Source organism: Grammomys surdaster, unplaced genomic scaffold (genome assembly GCF_004785775.1).
Source record: "Grammomys surdaster isolate TR1022 unplaced genomic scaffold, NIH_TR_1.0 126391, whole genome shotgun sequence".
NCBI classification, from domain to species: domain Eukaryota; kingdom Metazoa; phylum Chordata; class Mammalia; order Rodentia; family Muridae; genus Grammomys; species Grammomys surdaster.
Window position 1 is genome coordinate 901,971 of NW_021621185.1, and position 18,323 is coordinate 920,293.

Consider the following 18,323-nt stretch of genomic DNA (forward strand, 5'->3'; position numbering starts at 1 on the left):
GAGTGCAGTGGCTCCTGGATGACTCAGGATTCAGTTTCTCCACAGGACAGGAGCAGACCAACTCTGTGTCTGCTCCAGCCCAGAGGACCAGGCAGGGGCAGAAGGGAAATGGAATTCCGGAGGGGCGGGGTTTGGGTAGCTGCTGTGCCCTGGATGTCCCTGGCTCCCCGATCTATCTCTGGGGTTTAGGGAGTGAGATGGAGTTCTTACCAGCTGCTCTGAGTGCAGTGGCTCCTGGATGACTCAGGATTCAGTTTCTCCACAGGACAGGAGCAGACCGACTCTGTGTCTGCTCCAGCCCAGAGGACCAGGCAGGGGCAGAAGGGAAGTCTCATCTTAAATTCTTACTAAAGCTACATATTAACAAATTCCTTCACACTTTAAAATTCACAGTGTTTTCTGACATGTTGATAGTCTACATTAGTTCTAAAATTGGATGACTGTATCTGATGAGAATGGTCCTCAGATACTGCTAGGTAGGAGAATCGCCACAGAGCACATGTGATAAAGACTCACAGATCAGGCAGGTGAGTTTAAATAATTTTACTGCTAAAATCTGAGACCTATGGTTTAAAAGCTGAAGGGTTATTTTCTTCACCAATTGTCATACATGTTGGCTTTCAAGCTGTGTTATATCATCATCTTATTTTTTTCCTCCTGCTTTCTTTCTCTGCCAAATATAATTCTGATTTAACAAGTACTTATCTGAGAACAACACTTTAAATAGCCAACTGCTCAGTGTAGCCTTGTGAGGGCAACCATAGATCTGTTCATCACTCCGTCCCATTAGTTTCTCAGTAAGTAGTTTTGGTTAAATGATCATTAGTACCCCAATAAATGTGTATTATTTAGACACATTCTATGAGGAATATATTAACAAAGGGACATAAAAAATAAAATTTTCATAATTATTCAATAGGCACCTAGTTTTCTTAATTGTTCAAATCTTCCGAATAAGCTGTTTTCTTGAGAAGTATACGTAAAAGTGTAATATCCATGCCAGAAAGTGGATAATGTTTATGATTATATAAATTAATAATGGGTGTTAGAACACAGGTGAGGACCAGTGTACATGTGAATGATATAATGTTTAAAATAGGATCTCTCAAAGTTGAGCATATATCAGAATCACCTACTGCTCTGATTAAACTGGTGCTGAGCCCAGCAGCTCTCAGTGTATCTGATGCCACTGCCCTATAAAACGACCAAAACCTTTAAATTGCTGATACATTTCCAGGTAGCACTGATGCCCCTGCTTCATGTGTGCTTTATAGAGGCAGCTCATTTCTGAAGCAGAGAAGTGATCAGAGATGCCATGTGACATCTATGTTAGGCATTAGTAAAGAATATGTGGCCAAAGGTGCCAGGAGACATCAATGTTAGTATTAGGTTTCAGGATGTTTAGCTGTGAAATTCAGCCCATCAATATCCATTTAAGGAGTTCCCTGGAACCCTGTATTTTAAGAAAGGTCAGAATGAATGACTATTCCAGGAAAGTAACGCTGCTGTGATTTATGGAACATATTTTGTACATGTTCCTACTACATGAACACTAAAGAGTGTTCTTTACCTACACAGTACCTTAGATAACTGTTTTGAATACCAAATACAAGAAAAAATAAATGCAAGAAAGGGGCCAAATGCCAAAATCACAGAGAAATTTCTAGGAAGATGTGATTGTCGTCTTCTCAGTGTATGGCAGTTAGTGGGGGAAGCCATCTCAACTATTTACTGTGAACTTGAATCAAGTCCAGAAACCAAGGTGGTGTAGCCTTTAGAGTAAACTATGCATATCCACGCTTTAAATCTTTCTAGATTGTTTACAATAATGAATGCTATACATAAATTCTCTATAGCTAACTCTTGTACTGCTTTGTTTAAGAGTAATGACAAGAAAAGTTCTGCATATGTTCAATGCAAAAGTGTTTTTTGAATATTTTCAGTCAGTCATTAATTACATGCATGGAAAGAAACCCACAGCTGTGAAGGACCAAATTGCCCAATGACATTCTTTTGCTAGTATTGACTGTCTAACCTGACATTTTCCTCCTTTACTTTGTGCTGTTATTAACTTTCTACACTTTGTAGCCAAAATTATGTATCTGTTTAATGACTGTACTGTTTACTCAAATTATGAACTTACTCAATTAGATCTCTGGTGAATTATAGAGTTTCTTGGATGAATGTGCCATTTTGGACAACAGTTATTGAAGATAAAACTATCTCTTAAAAATCTCTCATCAGTTATGTTTTGGACCTTTCTTCTTACTCTTGTTAGGCCATGACAGAGCCCCCAGTTCTCAAGTTGTTAATGGTTTCTTGCAAAGTTTGTTCCTCCTCCTCCTCTGTTCCCTGTGTTGCTTAGGAAAGAGCCTTCTAGCTTCTAAGAAAGCATTTCTTCATAATGGTGGCATTTGGCATTTAGCATCTCCTCCATGGAAACCATGCTTTTCTTTTCTCATTTATTTGTGTTCTGTGGAGAAAAAAAAGAGAAAGAAATAAGAAGGAGAATAACTTCAGATGTCCTACTATTAAGAAACTGTCTCAACATTGTTATGACAATGTGTAGCCAAGATTGTGCCCCATGTCACTTTGACTGTGAGTGTGATCTCATCTGCTCTGGGGAGTTTGTAGAGGAACACATACATCAGTACAATGTCTGTCATGGATATGCATTCTGAAGAATATGTAGAGGAACATATACTTTAGTATGATGTCTGTCATGATTGTGCGTGCACCCATGTGATAAAGTATGTGGTCTGATTTCTTGAATTTACCATGTAGAAACCCTCTACTAGAAAGTTGCCTCTGTATCAACAATCCACTTAAGTGGAGAGTATTATTTTGTGTTCTTATATTTAAATCATTATTATTTTTAAGCACATAAGACTATGTCTATACTATACTAAACACTATTTTTTGGGAAAATATAAAGATTAAACCCCAGAAATCTAGGATTCTAGTCCTACATCCACCATTTAGTAGCTCAACACTCTGTGCCTCAATTACACATCAGTAAACGGGCTGAGGCCTGGCATTTATGCAGATTTTGAATTGAAGCCAAACACTTTTTTTTAAAAATGTATAGCTTTCTGTGAATCAGCAGCTATACACGTGGTCTTTACTAACAAGAGTGTCTTCTTACCTGCTGTAATACTTGTTGTCCTCCTTGGCCACTCATCCTTCTCAGCCAAGCTTTCATAGCCACAGTTTAGAATGGACTCTAAGTGCTGCTGTTGCACAATCTCAACATCAACCGTTCTGTCACAACCGAGTGACAAGGAGTTCTGTGGTAGAGTGCTTGTCTACATGCAAGAGGTCCCAGGTCCAATCCTCAACACTACTAGAGCTAATCAATTGACACACACTACAATTGTTTTAAGAAATGCTTTGTTCAAACAAAATCCAGTGTAGAAACCCAGGGTGTGGAACAGATGGAGGCAGAGGAGTTCTGTGGGACCTGATGCACTTTCTGAGCCTTCCATCATTCTTCTGGAGTTGTGTAAACACTGCCCTTGAGGCGTACTGGTGAGGAGTGGGTTGATGTTAATAAGACACAGACAGCATCATGCCTAAAAGTTGCTGTTGAGCAAGTATACCATGTTGTTTACTAAGATTTCCATTGAAATAGTGCCAACACTAGAACTGTTCTCTTTTTGAAGAAATCAAGTTTTTATTTTCCTGATAAATGCACCTCGAAATACATGATTTTTTATGATCACACATAAAAATGGTATTACTATGGTATAGAAAGCTCTACAGGTCAAAATGGGAGGAGAATGGACGAGGCAAGCTGTAAGTTCATCAAGTTGATGTAGAAGGGATTCGACATCAAATGAAGCTAACCTATAACTTCCCTGTGGAGAGTGGAATTTCTTCATGAAACAGCTATAAGTGAGACAAGTACACTTAACGACAGAAGCAGTAATTCTGTGGCATCTCTTGATGGTGACTACAATAGAACATGTTACTACTGTTACTAGTCTTTCTCTAGATTGCTTTAAGTGCTATTCAGGTTTTTTAGATCATGTAGATATTTTAGTAGAGTTAATAATTTAAAATTTTTTGAATTTGTTTACTGATTTGAATATTGTGATTTAGAATTGAACATATTAGAAATTATTAACAAGAGTGTGTTCAAACAGCAGAATTAAGAAAACATTCAGATGCATACCAATATAAATCACATTTTAACTTAAAAATAATTATAAATGTTTCTGATGCAAGTTTAAGAGTAAAACAAGGTTTTTGGTGAGCTAAAGTTTTATGTTCTGTGGTCCCTTAAGTGGTTCTCTAGAAAGTCATTTATCCCCTAAAATAATAAGACAGTTTTAAATTTTTCTTTGCTTTTTTGTTTTGTTTTGTTTTTGTTTTTCGAGACAGGGTTTCTCTGTGTAGCCCGGGCTGTCCTGGAACTCACTCTGTAGACCAGGCTGGCCTCGAACTCAGAAATCCGCCTGCCTCTGCCTCCCAAGTGCTGGGATTAAAGGCGTGCGCCACCACCGCCCAGTTTTAAATTTTTCTAAGACTTACTTTCAACTAACCTTTTAGCTTAAGAAGAATCCATCTCTAATGTAGAAAAATAACTCCTAAAAGTTAAAACATTTAAAATTAAGCAGAGCAGCCTAGCTGCGGTCTCATTCTGTCTGTCTCGTTTTGACACAGGCATATCTCTATCTTTAAATTTGAGGAGATGAGAGTCTGTGGATACTCCTCATCATAACAGGAGCTGATGATTCATAATCTGTTAATAATTTTATAACTAATACATAATACTCCATAAATTATTTTTTCTTTTAACCCTAATAGTTGACTAATTTCTATTTGGAAAACTATACCAGGAAAAAGAGCCAGGCCAACTCAGAGATTACAGTTTAAAACACAATAAGCTAACTTATTTCTTCTTTGCCAAAGTTTCAGACCCAAAGTTTACGACTGTCAGACCAGCACAGGAAATCACATCTGTGGAGAGGAATAGTCAGCATCACCTTGATTGAGGGTCGAGACCTCAAAGCAATGGATTCCAATGGGTTGAGTGATCCGTATGTGAAGTTCCGGCTTGGCCATCAGAAGTACAAGAGCAAGGTACTCCATCCATCTATGCCCCTCTCTCTGTTGGGAAGGTTCTGACCAGTGACTAGACAGATTTTAGGAGATGTGAATGTTGGCTGCCTTTTGAAATGAGAACTTTGGAAAGTGTCTGAAAGCAAAGCTGGCTGACGGCCTGGGTGCCAGGTGATCTGGAGTGAACCACTCTGCCCTTCTACCTCTGTGTCTTCATCTAGTACTCAGGAACCAGCTCTCAGCACATTTGTGAGATGTAAGAGGAAAAACAAACAATAATACTCCAGAAAGAGCATAACATATGTGTTCACAGAGAAGAATGAGGGTGTTGATATAGACCAGCTCTGATACATGCATCATTTCCCATACAGTGAAAGTCTTTCAAATTACTCTGAGTCATTTTATTCAATCTGACTTTGACCAATAGAATTTTTAAAAATTGTTTCACATTTTAGTTAATCCTATAATAACTTTAAAATTTTATATTATAGTTGTATCAAATGCATTACAATTACAATTCACTTCTCTTCTTTCTCCCCTCCCACTCCTGCCAAGCATTTATTCTTCCCAAATTGACTCCCACCTACCGTCGCATGATTGCAATGCCTATGTTATATCCAAGACATTTAAATGTTTTTAGGAAACAAAGAGCCAAATCCCTGCTGTTGCAACGAGGCATGAGCAGTAGCACTGTAGAAATAAGCTAAAATAATGCCTACCTAAGCAAGTTATTGAAAATGTTAAATAAATGTATTATAGTCGTAGAAAGGGCTTAGTATTGCTGTGATTCTAAGTACCCATGAAATACTAAAAACAGAAGGAGAAAGATTAGTGGCAGTAGTAATATATGTAGAGTAACAGCTTTTTCTTAGTAGTAATATATTAAGAAACAGTAGTCCAGGGCTACACCTTGGTATGTGTAATTTTAACAGCTTTCAGTTTGTACAGCTAGCATTTACAGATGGCTTGGGATGAGCACTCCCATCCATCCTGAATTACATAAGGATCACATTCCATTTCTGTAAAAAACAATTGTCTTTAGTGGACTCATCTGCATAGATTGGGGGTCAACACACTGTCTAGTTCCCTTCTAACACAGAAAGTCTTTATCAGCACTTAACTTAATTCAAAGTATCACAAAACTGACTCTTTAGCACGCAGGGGATATTGCTCCCAGACTGTTTGGTAATTTTACGGAGGCCCACACAGAAATTTTAGATATAACTTTTAACTGGAAGAAAGGTATATGGGAAAGATAATCCTAATAGCAAACACTGAAAACTTAATCTGTTTATGGCCAGATTTAAAAAACTGGACTACATTCCAAAATGCCATAGGAGTTCATCTAAGCTGCAAAGGACATTTGGGTTATCATAGCACCTATCTACTGCCATCTCTGTCTGGTCACCAGGAGCTTAGGAACAAATTTTAAAACAGCTACTAGTTCCAAAGATAGGTATCAATGGCCACTTCTGTTTTCTCTTAACACAATTTGCATGTTATGCTAGGCTTAATTTTATAATTCTGCTCTTTAGATATGAAATATAAACCCCACTAAGGACATGTGTCTCTATTTGATCTTTCTGTCCATGATTTATTGCATATTAATTTCAGATTATGAACTTGTAAGTTGTGATTTGTTTGCATTATCTTGTATACACATCCATCATTGCTTTCAAACTCTTTACTTCTAAAGATCTGTCTGCCATACATTAAATTTTGGAAAGGCCATTACATTTGTCATTTAAAAAAAAGAATGACAAAAGAAACAAATATGAATTCAGCCTAACCAAATGCTAAATGGAATTTATAACATATTAATATCGGTAACTTAGTTTATTGGTTTACTAGGTAACTTCTCTGAATTCTTGAAATCACAAAATTACAGTCTAGATGTCCTGTTGTTTATGTAGCATAAAGAGCACACGTGTGCCATTTCCCTGTGTGTGAAGTGGAATAATAGCACAGCGATATTAAATACTAAAGGCAAAAATGTGCTGAGCTGCCTCAAATCTACTTCCACTCCCACACAGCTCACTGTCTGCTTTTCATGCACTTTCTATGTGCATGGGGAGTAAGGGGAAAGAGGAACTCTGGGAATTTTCATTTTCTTTTATTACAAGATAACTGACTATGTGTTCTTCCTTTAGACAGAAGCTGTGACTGAATAAATGTCAGTATCTGAATGAGTTATTTCACGGACAGGCTACCTTTCTTTGTATTTCATGTTTTGCATATGTTGTGTAAGATAGTCAGGGGCTTACTTCTGATTTCTCTGGACATGTCCATAAAAGTCTACTGAGCAACAAAGATGACATACATGTACATGCTGGAAGCTTTAGCTGAATGAACTACTTCCCTTAAAAAGACTTTCTACAGTGTCTCAAGTTGATTCTTAAATGCTACTATTGATAATACAATAACTCTTTTACTCTTCAGATTATGCCCAAAACATTGAACCCTCAGTGGAGGGAGCAATTTGATTTCCATCTCTATGAAGAAAGAGGCGGGATCATGGACATCACTGCCTGGGACAAAGACGCTGGGAAAAGAGACGACTTTATTGGAAGGTTTGTGCAAACTGCTGTTTTATTTACCTTAGAGATGGAAAGTTTTTGTTGAAAGAATGTTTTCTTTAACTTTGGTTGTTGTCAATGATGTTTACAGTTTTGAAAGAAAGGACCTTTTTTTTTCTAGAATTCTTTTATTTTTGCTAGAGTGTGGATTCCTCAACAGAAACCCCAAAGGCTAGTAGCATTTGATACCTCCTTCCTCACCTGCAGAGGACAAGTCAAACGAAGATCTCCTTCCCAGCAGATTTCCTTGCAGTATTGGGTACACAGAAGCCTTGATATTTCAAAAACAACCACACCCATAACTGTTTTTTAATACTCCTCAAGATGCAGAAGGTTTTGGAACAAGGGGAAAACATGACAATCACCAGCTAATCATTACAGCACCGCCTAGAACCGAAAAGCATAGATTCAAAGAATGACCAGTAGATGGCAGGTTTGCCTTAGTTGATGGACAGGCAATTTTAAATTAATATTCATAAATTTTATCCAGATGTCAGAATTATTGTGCATACAAGTTATGGGAGTTGGAAAAGAGGAATTTCATCTGATATGCGACACTTAGATGAAGAAAGCACACATTCAAGGCTGAGAAGCGATCTGTGGTCATGTTTGTTTTCACAAAGCATATTGTGACCATAAAATGCATTATATCCTACAACTCTCTACAAGGATCCTTGTAATCTCTTAGGAGTTCATAAATCTGTAAAGAGTTACAGAATTTTAAAAAAGGAAGAACGCAAGTGAGGCAGATCCATGTTAATCTGATAACACAGCAAAATGCATTCTGAGGCTCTGTGACATTTCTCTACACAGTTAAGTTTATTTGGGTCGACCACTTGAATTATAGGATTGTGTTCTGATTACAAAGCCTATTTTTATATTTTTTTGACAGTTACATATGTGCATTGTAGCAAAATGTGTGGAAACTTGCCAGCATTGAAAAAAGCACGTTGTGCAGAGGGCTTTGTTGTTTTAAAGAATCTTTCTTCACTGTTGTTCACAGGAATTCCAAGTCACTGATTTTACAATCCAAAGAGAATTCACACATTCCCAGAGTAAAGGGAGTTTTAGTCTAAAAGTAAAAACAGGAATCCAACCCAACATACTATGCTCTTTATTTTTATTTAAATGGTTCTGACAAACCGATTTAAGCAATAGTTTCACCTTATGCTTGTAAAACGGAAGATGAAGCTAAGTTTCCGTTAAAGCCTCATACTTTACATGTACAGGAAGGTGGGGAGAGCACTGCGGGCTAGGAATTGCATTATATACTTCAATCCTTTTGAAAGCAGCAATCTTTGTTACACTGTGCTCCTCAGAAAAGTACTACTGTTAGAGTTTGCTCAGTTCTTTTGTTTACTTCGGTGCCTCCCTCCAGTTTAAGTTCTAGTCTCTGTGACTCTTGGAATCACTCCCTGTGGCTGTGTATTTGACCGTAGCTTTCTCCTTGGGAAGTTAGAACCTAGCTGCTACATGAACACTCACTTTTCATAGTTTACAGAAACAGTTCCTGTCTTGTAATCAAACAATAAACCTGTTCATTCATTACTTTTCAGAATGAGGGGGGTTGTGCTCTAAAACCCACTGGCTCCTGCTCTGGCTACTGTCTACATGGGGTTCTTCTTTACCCTTTTCCGTTTTTATTTCATAATGACAAGTCATTGTTTATGCATTTCTTTCTTTGGGAAGAATTTCCAACTTTGGATATTGTAAAATGTTACAGGCATTTTTATTGTAAAATGTCCACTCCTTCCCCTTCCTCCTCAATGGACAGCAGGCTTGCAGAGAGGAGGCCAAGTCTCCCTTGCTCACCTTGCTTCTGGGCTTGGGCTATTCTGTTATTTCTTTCTATTTCTTTTAAATGCTTGGCCACATATTTTTGAAACTATGTTTTATAAATGTAAACTCAATAGTAAAGTTAGTTTGATCATAATGAAGGCAAGGTTGACTATCAAAATGGGGTCCAGCCTGAAGTGGTGAAGCATAAATATGTAAGCAGTGAACACTGCCTCCCTCCATTCTCACTAGGATTCATGAGGTCAGGCTTCTGCCCCAACAGCTGCTTCCATCAGGCCATCTGTAAACCCCAAGTCATATAGCCCTGTAGCAGAGCAGGAACTAACCGATGGCTTCCATACCTTGGAACATATTTTTCACCTGACTCCCAAGATACCATATTTCCTCCTACTCTGGATACTCCATTGCACTTTCTGTCCTTGTCCCTTTTGAACTATAGTTCTAGAGCAAATGCACATCAGAATTTTCTCTGCCTGAACTTGCTTCTCCAGTGATCATTTTTCCTGTGCTTCCTGCGCCACCTACAGTCTGAGAACTACCAAGGTGCTAGTCACTCTACTCTTCTTTCAGCCTCAGATTCTTATAGCCAACTTACTATTTGAATAATTAAGATGTTGCTTCAGTGTAGACACCCCCAAGTTAGCCCTTGACTCCCAATGCCCGAAATCTCTTCTTTCAAGATTTTCCTTTGTTCCTTGCTAATACTGAAAATACCAGAGTCATCTTTTTATCTTTTTTTTCTCACATTCAACCAACACACCAGCAGTCCAGTCTTTCATCCATGTTGCAACCTGGATGACATCAAGATCTTCCATGAGACTCACCTCTTAAAGAATCTATATGTATCCCGTATCAGACAGTGAGAGGAGCCTTCAGCACATAGATCTTTTAGGACCCTCGTCACCCTTGTCACTGCACTTCTAAGTTGACAACCACCTGCTTCCACATGGACCATGGCAGCAGCCACCCTTTTCTGCTCTTTCATCTAACAGTCTGGCCCAAAGCAATAACCAACTTCATGGTTTTTTAGTTTAATAAGGTTTTATTTCTTTTCCAAAGTACAATCTGTTGAACCTCCTCCTGCCTCTTCCTTGGCAGCTTGGGTAACTCCACCCATAGGAATTCTAGTGTAAATCATTTAAGCTCTATGGTTTGAAATCCATTTGCTATTCTTTACTAAGAGGCTCCTGAAGGGCTGCCTTAGCTACCTACACCTTTAGATTCTTAGAATGCATAACTGGGGTTACAGTCAGATGCTTCCTAAACCCTATCAAAAGTATAATAGCATGATCAGACAGAACAAGGTTGTTGGACTTGGCCCAAACCCTGCCTTCTGATCCCTTCCTTTTGCTCCTAGACTTCTATGTGGGTTTATTTTCTTAATTTACTTTCCCATATCCTCCTTGTTGCTGTTGCTGTTTTGTAAAGGCTCAAAGAGTGGTAGAGACTTCAGTGAGATGTGAGTTATAGCAAACAGTTAAGATTTTTATTTAATATATTTGTATGCATGTTATATGATGCGGGTTTATGTTTGTGCACATGCCGCAGCACACATGTCAAATTCAGAGACCAACACTGTGGGATCTGTTCTCTCCTTCCATCTTTACATGTGTTCCAGGGATTGAACGTGAGTCCCCTGGATGCACAGCAAACACTTTTACTTATTATACCATCTCTCCAGTACAAAGAGAAAAAAAACCACAAAATAATTTAGCTTTCTATTCAGAGCTCTTCAGTTGTTTCCCATGAATGGTCTGGGTCGAAGCAAAGTCCTTCTTATGAACTATCGTGGTCTGTATGATGTGGTCCCATACCTCTGCACTGAAATGCTATCCTTCTTCCTCTACTCTCCCACCAGAATGGACACTAGCCTGCTTCCAAAGCACACCAGATATTTCCTCATCTGTGACACCCTTTCTTTAAGACATCTGCCTGCCTTGCTTTTGCACTGTTGTAGGTCTGATAAACTCTGTTTACCTAATATTCTCTTTCGCCTAATCTGCTAATATTTTATACATTAGACATAGCCACTATACTGTGTATCTTCCTTATTCTGTTTGATCATCCACTTTGCTGTACCAGAAGGCAAATTCCATGACAGGAGGGATATTTAAATGTCGGTTTACTGTGGCATCATCAGAAAGTGTGTGGCACATATCAGTAAAAATTAATTAGAATACAAACAAAACTTGATTTAATATTGGAAATTATGATTATTCATTCTTTAAATAAAAAATGATCTGATGCCCACTGTTACTATATTGTCACTATGAACATGACCTGGTGGAAGGCACAAACTCCAAATACAATTGGGAAAAGAGGTATTTGTATTATACAAAAGAGGAAATTCACTGAGTTAGACTGTATGACAGTACTCATACTTAAAATACTAAGCTAATAGATTTAGAAGAAAAACTAGTCTATACATTTATCAAGATTCTTTCAATACAACATTTTAATTGACATATAAAGTTGTACATATTTTTAGGGTATCATGTGGTATTTAAGGTGTATATAGTGCACTTATGGTTGGTGGAAACATTCGCTATCCTTTCCTGTAGCATTATAAGTAATCCATGCTCCCATTGGCATGGCGCCGGCAGACAGGCCGGCCTGTTCTCAGCCTGGCAGACTCTCTGATTCAGAGCTCTGAAATCTCTCCACCCAGCTCACTAAGTTCCCTTGGCAGACTACTGCCATGCATGCCTCATGCTTCCAAATTCCTGTGGCTGGAGTACCCCGCTACTGCACCTTTCTCAACCCAGTTGAGTCACCGCGTGAAGGAAAACACTACACAATCTTAGTTTAGAATTAACAGGTAACACAATCGCTGGGTGCGGCAACTATCATCCTGATTTTTTTTAAGCTATTCTATGTCAAATCCACCAGGATCACCACTTAAACCGACTGCCTCCATCTACCTACATAGTGGCTACATGCTCTCTCTCATCCAAAAGGAAGTATCTTCCTCCGACCCAGAAGTCCCGCCCACTCACCCAGTGATTGGTCCCTTGAAATCTTTATCATTAGGTGAAGGTTGTGTCACACACACCCAATGGTGTTAACTGAAGCTACACTATTGTCCCACAGCACACTGGAACTCACACCAGCCTCTATCAGCTGAGCCTTACACTGACCAGTCAGCCTTTCCTAGTCATCCCTCCCACTGTTCATCCAAACCTCTAATCCTCTAATCCACTTGCAGCTTTTGTGAAGTCAGCCTTTTTTAGGTCCCATGTCAGTGAGACCATGGCACTAACTACTGTTTTATGTGTGCATTAGTTCATTCAGTGTAATGTCCTCCTCTTGTATCTGTGTACCCATAAATGATAGATTCCATGTTTCTTGACTTTTTTTTTGGAAAATTCTAGTATTAAAAACAGGATTTTATTGTTTTAGGGAAAATAATAATATTCTACTGTAAGTATGTATTATATGTTGTTTATCCATGAGTGGATGGATACTTTTTGGGTTTACTAAATAAATGCTGTATGAAACACTGCATTAAACATGACAGTAAAGAATCTGAGTATTTATGTATTTCTTTTCTCTCGATGGCTTTGTGGCTTTAGGTCTTCTGTTAAAAGGCTTTACTCGTTTTGCGTTGGTTGGTACACTGGCAGATATCATGGTCTGGTTTCTGCATGTGGATGTCCAGTTTTCCTAAGACTATTCCTTGAGGAGTCTGCTATGGTCTGCTCTATGTTTCTAAATGTTTGCTGGACATCTGTGATTGTGGGTGTCTTGCTCTAGGACTCTAGGCTATGATTTCCAGTCCATTTGTCTAAGTGTCATTCATTGATACATTTGGAAGCCAGGTAGTATAATAAGTTTGGCCATTTGTTTGCTTTAAAATGCTAGCTCTTTGTGGAATGTTGTTCATATCCTCATAAAAATCTATATTGCATCTGGAGATAACTTTGAGTAGCATGGAAAATTTAACAATATGGATTATTTCAATCCAATCAAATGCACATGCCTTTCCATGCTTTCATTCTAAATTGGTTTACTTTACTTTTGAGTATTTTACTATTATAGCTAATGGGTTTGTTTTCTTTCTATTCTTTCAGGTAATTTGCTATTGATGGACAGCAATATTACAAATATTTATCTATTGATTTTGGATCCTGCAGTGCTGAAAAAATTGTTTTACTGCTCTAATGGGTTTTGGTGGGCTTTGGGGCTTTGAGATATTCTAGAAATAAGATCAGATTATATGCAAATAGTGGCAATTTGCTTTTATTTCTTCCTTTTGCATGATTGTTCTGGCTCAGACATTCAGCACAATAGTTGAATAAAAACTTGAAAGTTAGTATTTACAGATTCTTCAGAAATACCTCCACGTATACCATCGTTCAACATGATATGACATATGGACTAGCTGTTGGCTTCTTCATGACATTAGTTATAGCCTAGCTGTTGGCTTCTTCATGACATTATGTATGGGTTAGCTGTTGACTTTTTCTATACCTGCTGTGTTCACAGGTTTCATCATTGTAATACATGGGAGGGAGTTTACACATTCTGTTGTTTTGTTTACATAGAAGTACATTCACCAAGAACAGAGATTAGTAATGATAACAATAAATATTCGGAAGCTTGTAGATGTATTATCTGCAGCTCAACATGAGGGCATAGAAGAAAAGTGTGTATCATACCAATTGCACTGATACAAAGAGCAAAGCCAAAGTTGGTTCAGAGGCTTCTCAATGATTATGCAGACTGAGTGACTGCTCAGGGTACAAATCCAACTCTCCTGCCTCTAAAGCCTTCAGATCATCACAGTTTGTATTCAGCATGTTTTCTAGAAGCCTTGAACTCCTCAATAAAGTAAGTAGTTAGTAAACCAGTTTAGATGATGTTCATCATTCTGAAGTTTGAACAACAAATCTTCCCTGTTGTTGAACTACAGATTTCATGTGAAGATGAAATAATGTTACTCTACATGGCATTCGTTAACTTTCTAGTCACCTGTGCTTTGGCAGGCAAAACGGACTTCCACCTTTACGGTAATCAGCTAATAAATCCTCATGATTGTTACACTTTTATGCAGAGCATTAATCTGAACAAATTGGTCGCTGACAGCTGAGGTAAATTGCCAAGAACAAGGGCTGTCAGAGAGAAAGCTGCTTTCATGAACATGCAGAATAAGCAAATCCTATAGCATGCAAGTTTATTCAATTGGAGTTATCTGTGATCCAATATGGCAAGATTTATGGAATTATTTTTGTCTTTTTCAGAATTATAGAGTTGTTTCATGTTATATAATTGGGAAACTCATTCTTTGTCTAGAACTTGCCAATCTAGAGTAAGTTTTCTGTCATATATCATTTAATAAAACTTTTCTTAAACTTCAACTTTCTACTCACATTGGCTCACATTGGCAACTCTTCCTTGTACTAGGGAGTACTACCACCAACATCTGATAACATTCAATGAATAACTAACAATATTAATAATAATAGAGGTAACTCAGAAACACATCAGTGGTTCCATTCTGAATTACTCCATTGCAAACATTCCAAAGAAGTATCATCTGTACTGATTCATAATAGAAGAACTTGTAGTATGTTATAGACTGTTAGTTACAGTAATATAAAGTAGATCTCACATATTGGGAGTTTTTGTAAGGTTTGTATAACCTAACTGTAAATTGGGTTTTTTAAAAAGTGTGCAAAGCTGTTGTTGTTGTTTTTCAAATACCTTCCCTCCATCCCAAAGGAAATCCTAGAGGCTTCTCTTCCTCTTCTGAAGGTTCATTTTTAAATATCTTGCTAATCATGATTCATGATGGCTTCAAAATATCTAGCCAGTACTTCAGGGTATAATCTACACTTTGAAATACATTGTTAAAGAAATTTATATAAATCTCTGTTGCAAATGTTCTACCTGGTATTCAGATTATTTTGGCTGAGTCTTTGATAGGGCCGACTACTAATATAGGGCCGACAGTGATTCATGGCTCATAGTGTCTAACACTGACTCACTGTAAGTAGAAGCGTCCTCACTCCAGGTCTCCACCAGAGATGTCCTCTTATGCATGCTCAGTTAGCAGTGTCTTCAGTCCACAGTTATTTACAGGGGTATTTTTAAACCATTTGTGCATTTTATGAGGATTAGTTTAGTTAAAACTAGATTAAATCACACCTGAATCCCCTTACCAGGGTCTGCGTGAACTGGTTGGTGTTCAGTGTGCACAAGCATTGTCTGATGCCTTCCATGTCTTTTCCCGCTACTGTTTGGTGTCCAGGTCAGTGTGTATGCCCATTATCAGGGAACCCTAGGCTGTTATATTTTAGTAAAAAGTGACTTCAAATAGCTCCACCACCTACTTGTTGTACCCCTGAAGACTCATTGCAGCACACCTAGTGCATTGATCACAGGATTGTCAGATTGGGAAGAAATTGTCATCAATTCAAGAGCAGCAGAGGCAAGTCATGGAGAAAAAAATATTCCATGAGCCCAGTTCCCTCTTTTAATTCTCAGAGAAATGCAATTTAACTAAGATGAGTAATCATTCTTTCATATGTCTAATGAATCTAAATGTATATATGTTATATATCCAAGTTCTGACACAGACGTTAGGAAACATGATCTCAGCTCTTTGATCTCTCAACCTCAGTATTCTCACTTTTGGAATGCAGCAATATGTCTCTGAAGTTTCCCTCAATGTTAATTCTGCTTTGACTATTATATTAATTTATTGACTGAATAATTGGTGAGTTGGGTTTGGGTACAGATAGTTCAGAGTGCAAATTAAAGTAAAGGCAGTAGTGTAACAAGAAAGTAATTAGTTGTAACTTCTCAGAGTGTCTGTGGCTTTTCTGCTTTTACAACTCTACTTAAGAGAATGCATTTTCCCTCCCATTTCTGTTTGATAAGTAAGGCTGAGCTGGTGATGGTGCTTACCTTACCCCAGCATTCTCTCAGGATGCAAAAGCTGGTAGATCTCTGTGAGTTTGGGGCAGTCTGGTCTATATAACAAGTTTTAAGCTACCCAGAACTACATATAGATACCCTGCCTCAAAATAAAATAATAAAATAAAAAAGTAAAGTAAATATGAAGCACAGAGAGCTTAAGTGATTTGCTTAATATCTTAATACAAATGAGGTTTTCAGTTCAGCATTCTGATTCTTTCGTAACATGCTCTGAAGTCCAATAACCTTGTTTACCACGACACCAAGTTGGTGGTATTCAGTGTTCTAAAATAAAGATATGAATACATAGTTTTAAAATAGGCAACCCTTAGAAATCTAAGAGGATCTGACCCGCGGGCGCTCGGTAGTGGTAGTGAGTCAGTGTATGGGTGAGAGAAATGGCTGGGGGCATAAATCAAAGAAAGAAAGAGAGTGAGCAAGGGGGAGGGAGAGGGGTAAAGACAGAGAAGAAACAGTATTTAATTATTTAAAAGCATACCCTTTTAAGTTTTAGTTTGTAGAATTGCAAAGCAGAAAAGACACAAGTGTAAACATGGATAGAGTTATCACAAATCCTGAGATTGGGGACTCTGAAAGTTCAGAGTTCATCAGTTCAATTAGCTCATAGTTGCTGATGAGAAAAGTGAAATTCAAGAGGGAAAGTTAGTTGTCTTGGAAAAGGTCATACAACTAATTAGTGGAAAACAGTGCTGTAAGTAACGAACTGTGACTCTGGCCTCTTCATCTCTGACAAAGTATTTTTAGAGTTCATGAATTTATATCAGTACTTTTTAAAAAAAATAATTTTTGCATCTTCATTTTTATGCCTGGGTCCCCTGGATAATCACTTCCTTCTGTAGTTCGTCTCTGATGAATCCTTCCTTTGTGAGGGGCACGTCAGTAGAGGTGAGCCAAATACAGGCTCTTCATCCCACACCAATTAATACTGTACTCACAGGGCAGTAGACTGTGCCACAAGGGTTCTGTCTTTGTACATATTTGTTCAAAAGCTGAAACGAAATGGAAAATTCTTTTGCTACACCCAATCCCAGCAGTCATTTGATTGGATACTCAGCAACGAAGCTGTAATGCAAACTTTATCTTCATGTTAACAAGACAGCTTGGCTAAGTTATAAAAAAGTGACAGTTAAAATGGGATCGTATGCTGGTCAAAAATTTAGATGAATAGGAAGTCCAATAGCTGCAATCAACACCCGGAAGCCGTCTAACAGTCTCGTGTGTAGAATATTATTGTTCTTTATATTGAAATCTGGAAAGTCAAAATGTAGAAATAATACATGGGAATACTTTTAACTCTTCCTATGAGCATACCCAATATTGAAGTTTTAGTTGATGCAGAAAACAAATGTATTTCTTTAAATTTATCTTGTTTAAATTTTACTAGTGTCATAGTTTTTAAATTTAAATTTGTGAAATGTTCTTGTCTTATAAGAACTCAACTTGTAGCTTGCTTCCCTAATTTATATAATGCTTAAAACATAGAAATAAGAACAACACAATTCTATACTTAGAAACTGAGATGTTTTCTATAACCAAAATGTCTAACCATCTCTGAGGAACACTAACTGCACACTTCCCTCCAAGACTGTGGTTATTTGGTGACAGTTTTGTAAAGGAGAATGATTGGACCTTTCATTTCATGAGGCTGGGGACTCTGGCTTAGATCCTAACTGTATCCATTCATGTCATGCAGCCCTGCTCCCCACCCCTCTTGGTTTTTCATTGGCAAGCAGCAGATTGCAGGACTTGTACATCCTTACTATCTACTGGAATAGGTAGAGCAAGTGGCTTAGCAACAGGCAGATTTGGTGACATTCACTAACTCAGGGAATATTTGTCCTATATTAAAAATTATTACATTTAAAATTAAACTTTTATTTGGCACAACACACACACACACAGAGAGAGAGAGAGAGAGAGAGAGAGAGAGAGAGAGAGAGAGAGAGA

The 18,323-nt window shown here is 37.9% G+C and overlaps 1 protein-coding gene across 2 annotated transcripts in view; it reads left to right on the forward strand.

Moving 5' to 3' along the window:
- Mctp1 (multiple C2 and transmembrane domain containing 1) overlaps positions 1 to 18,323 on the forward strand; it is a 333,870-nt gene that overhangs the window by 112,799 nt on the left and 202,748 nt on the right. For both annotated transcript variants that reach the window (XM_028760130.1, XM_028760129.1), the window contains exons 6-7: positions 4,915 to 5,085; positions 7,504 to 7,634. In XM_028760130.1, the coding sequence (XP_028615963.1) occupies positions 4,915 to 5,085; positions 7,504 to 7,634 (302 nt within the window). The remainder of the gene's footprint in view (positions 1 to 4,914; positions 5,086 to 7,503; positions 7,635 to 18,323) is intronic.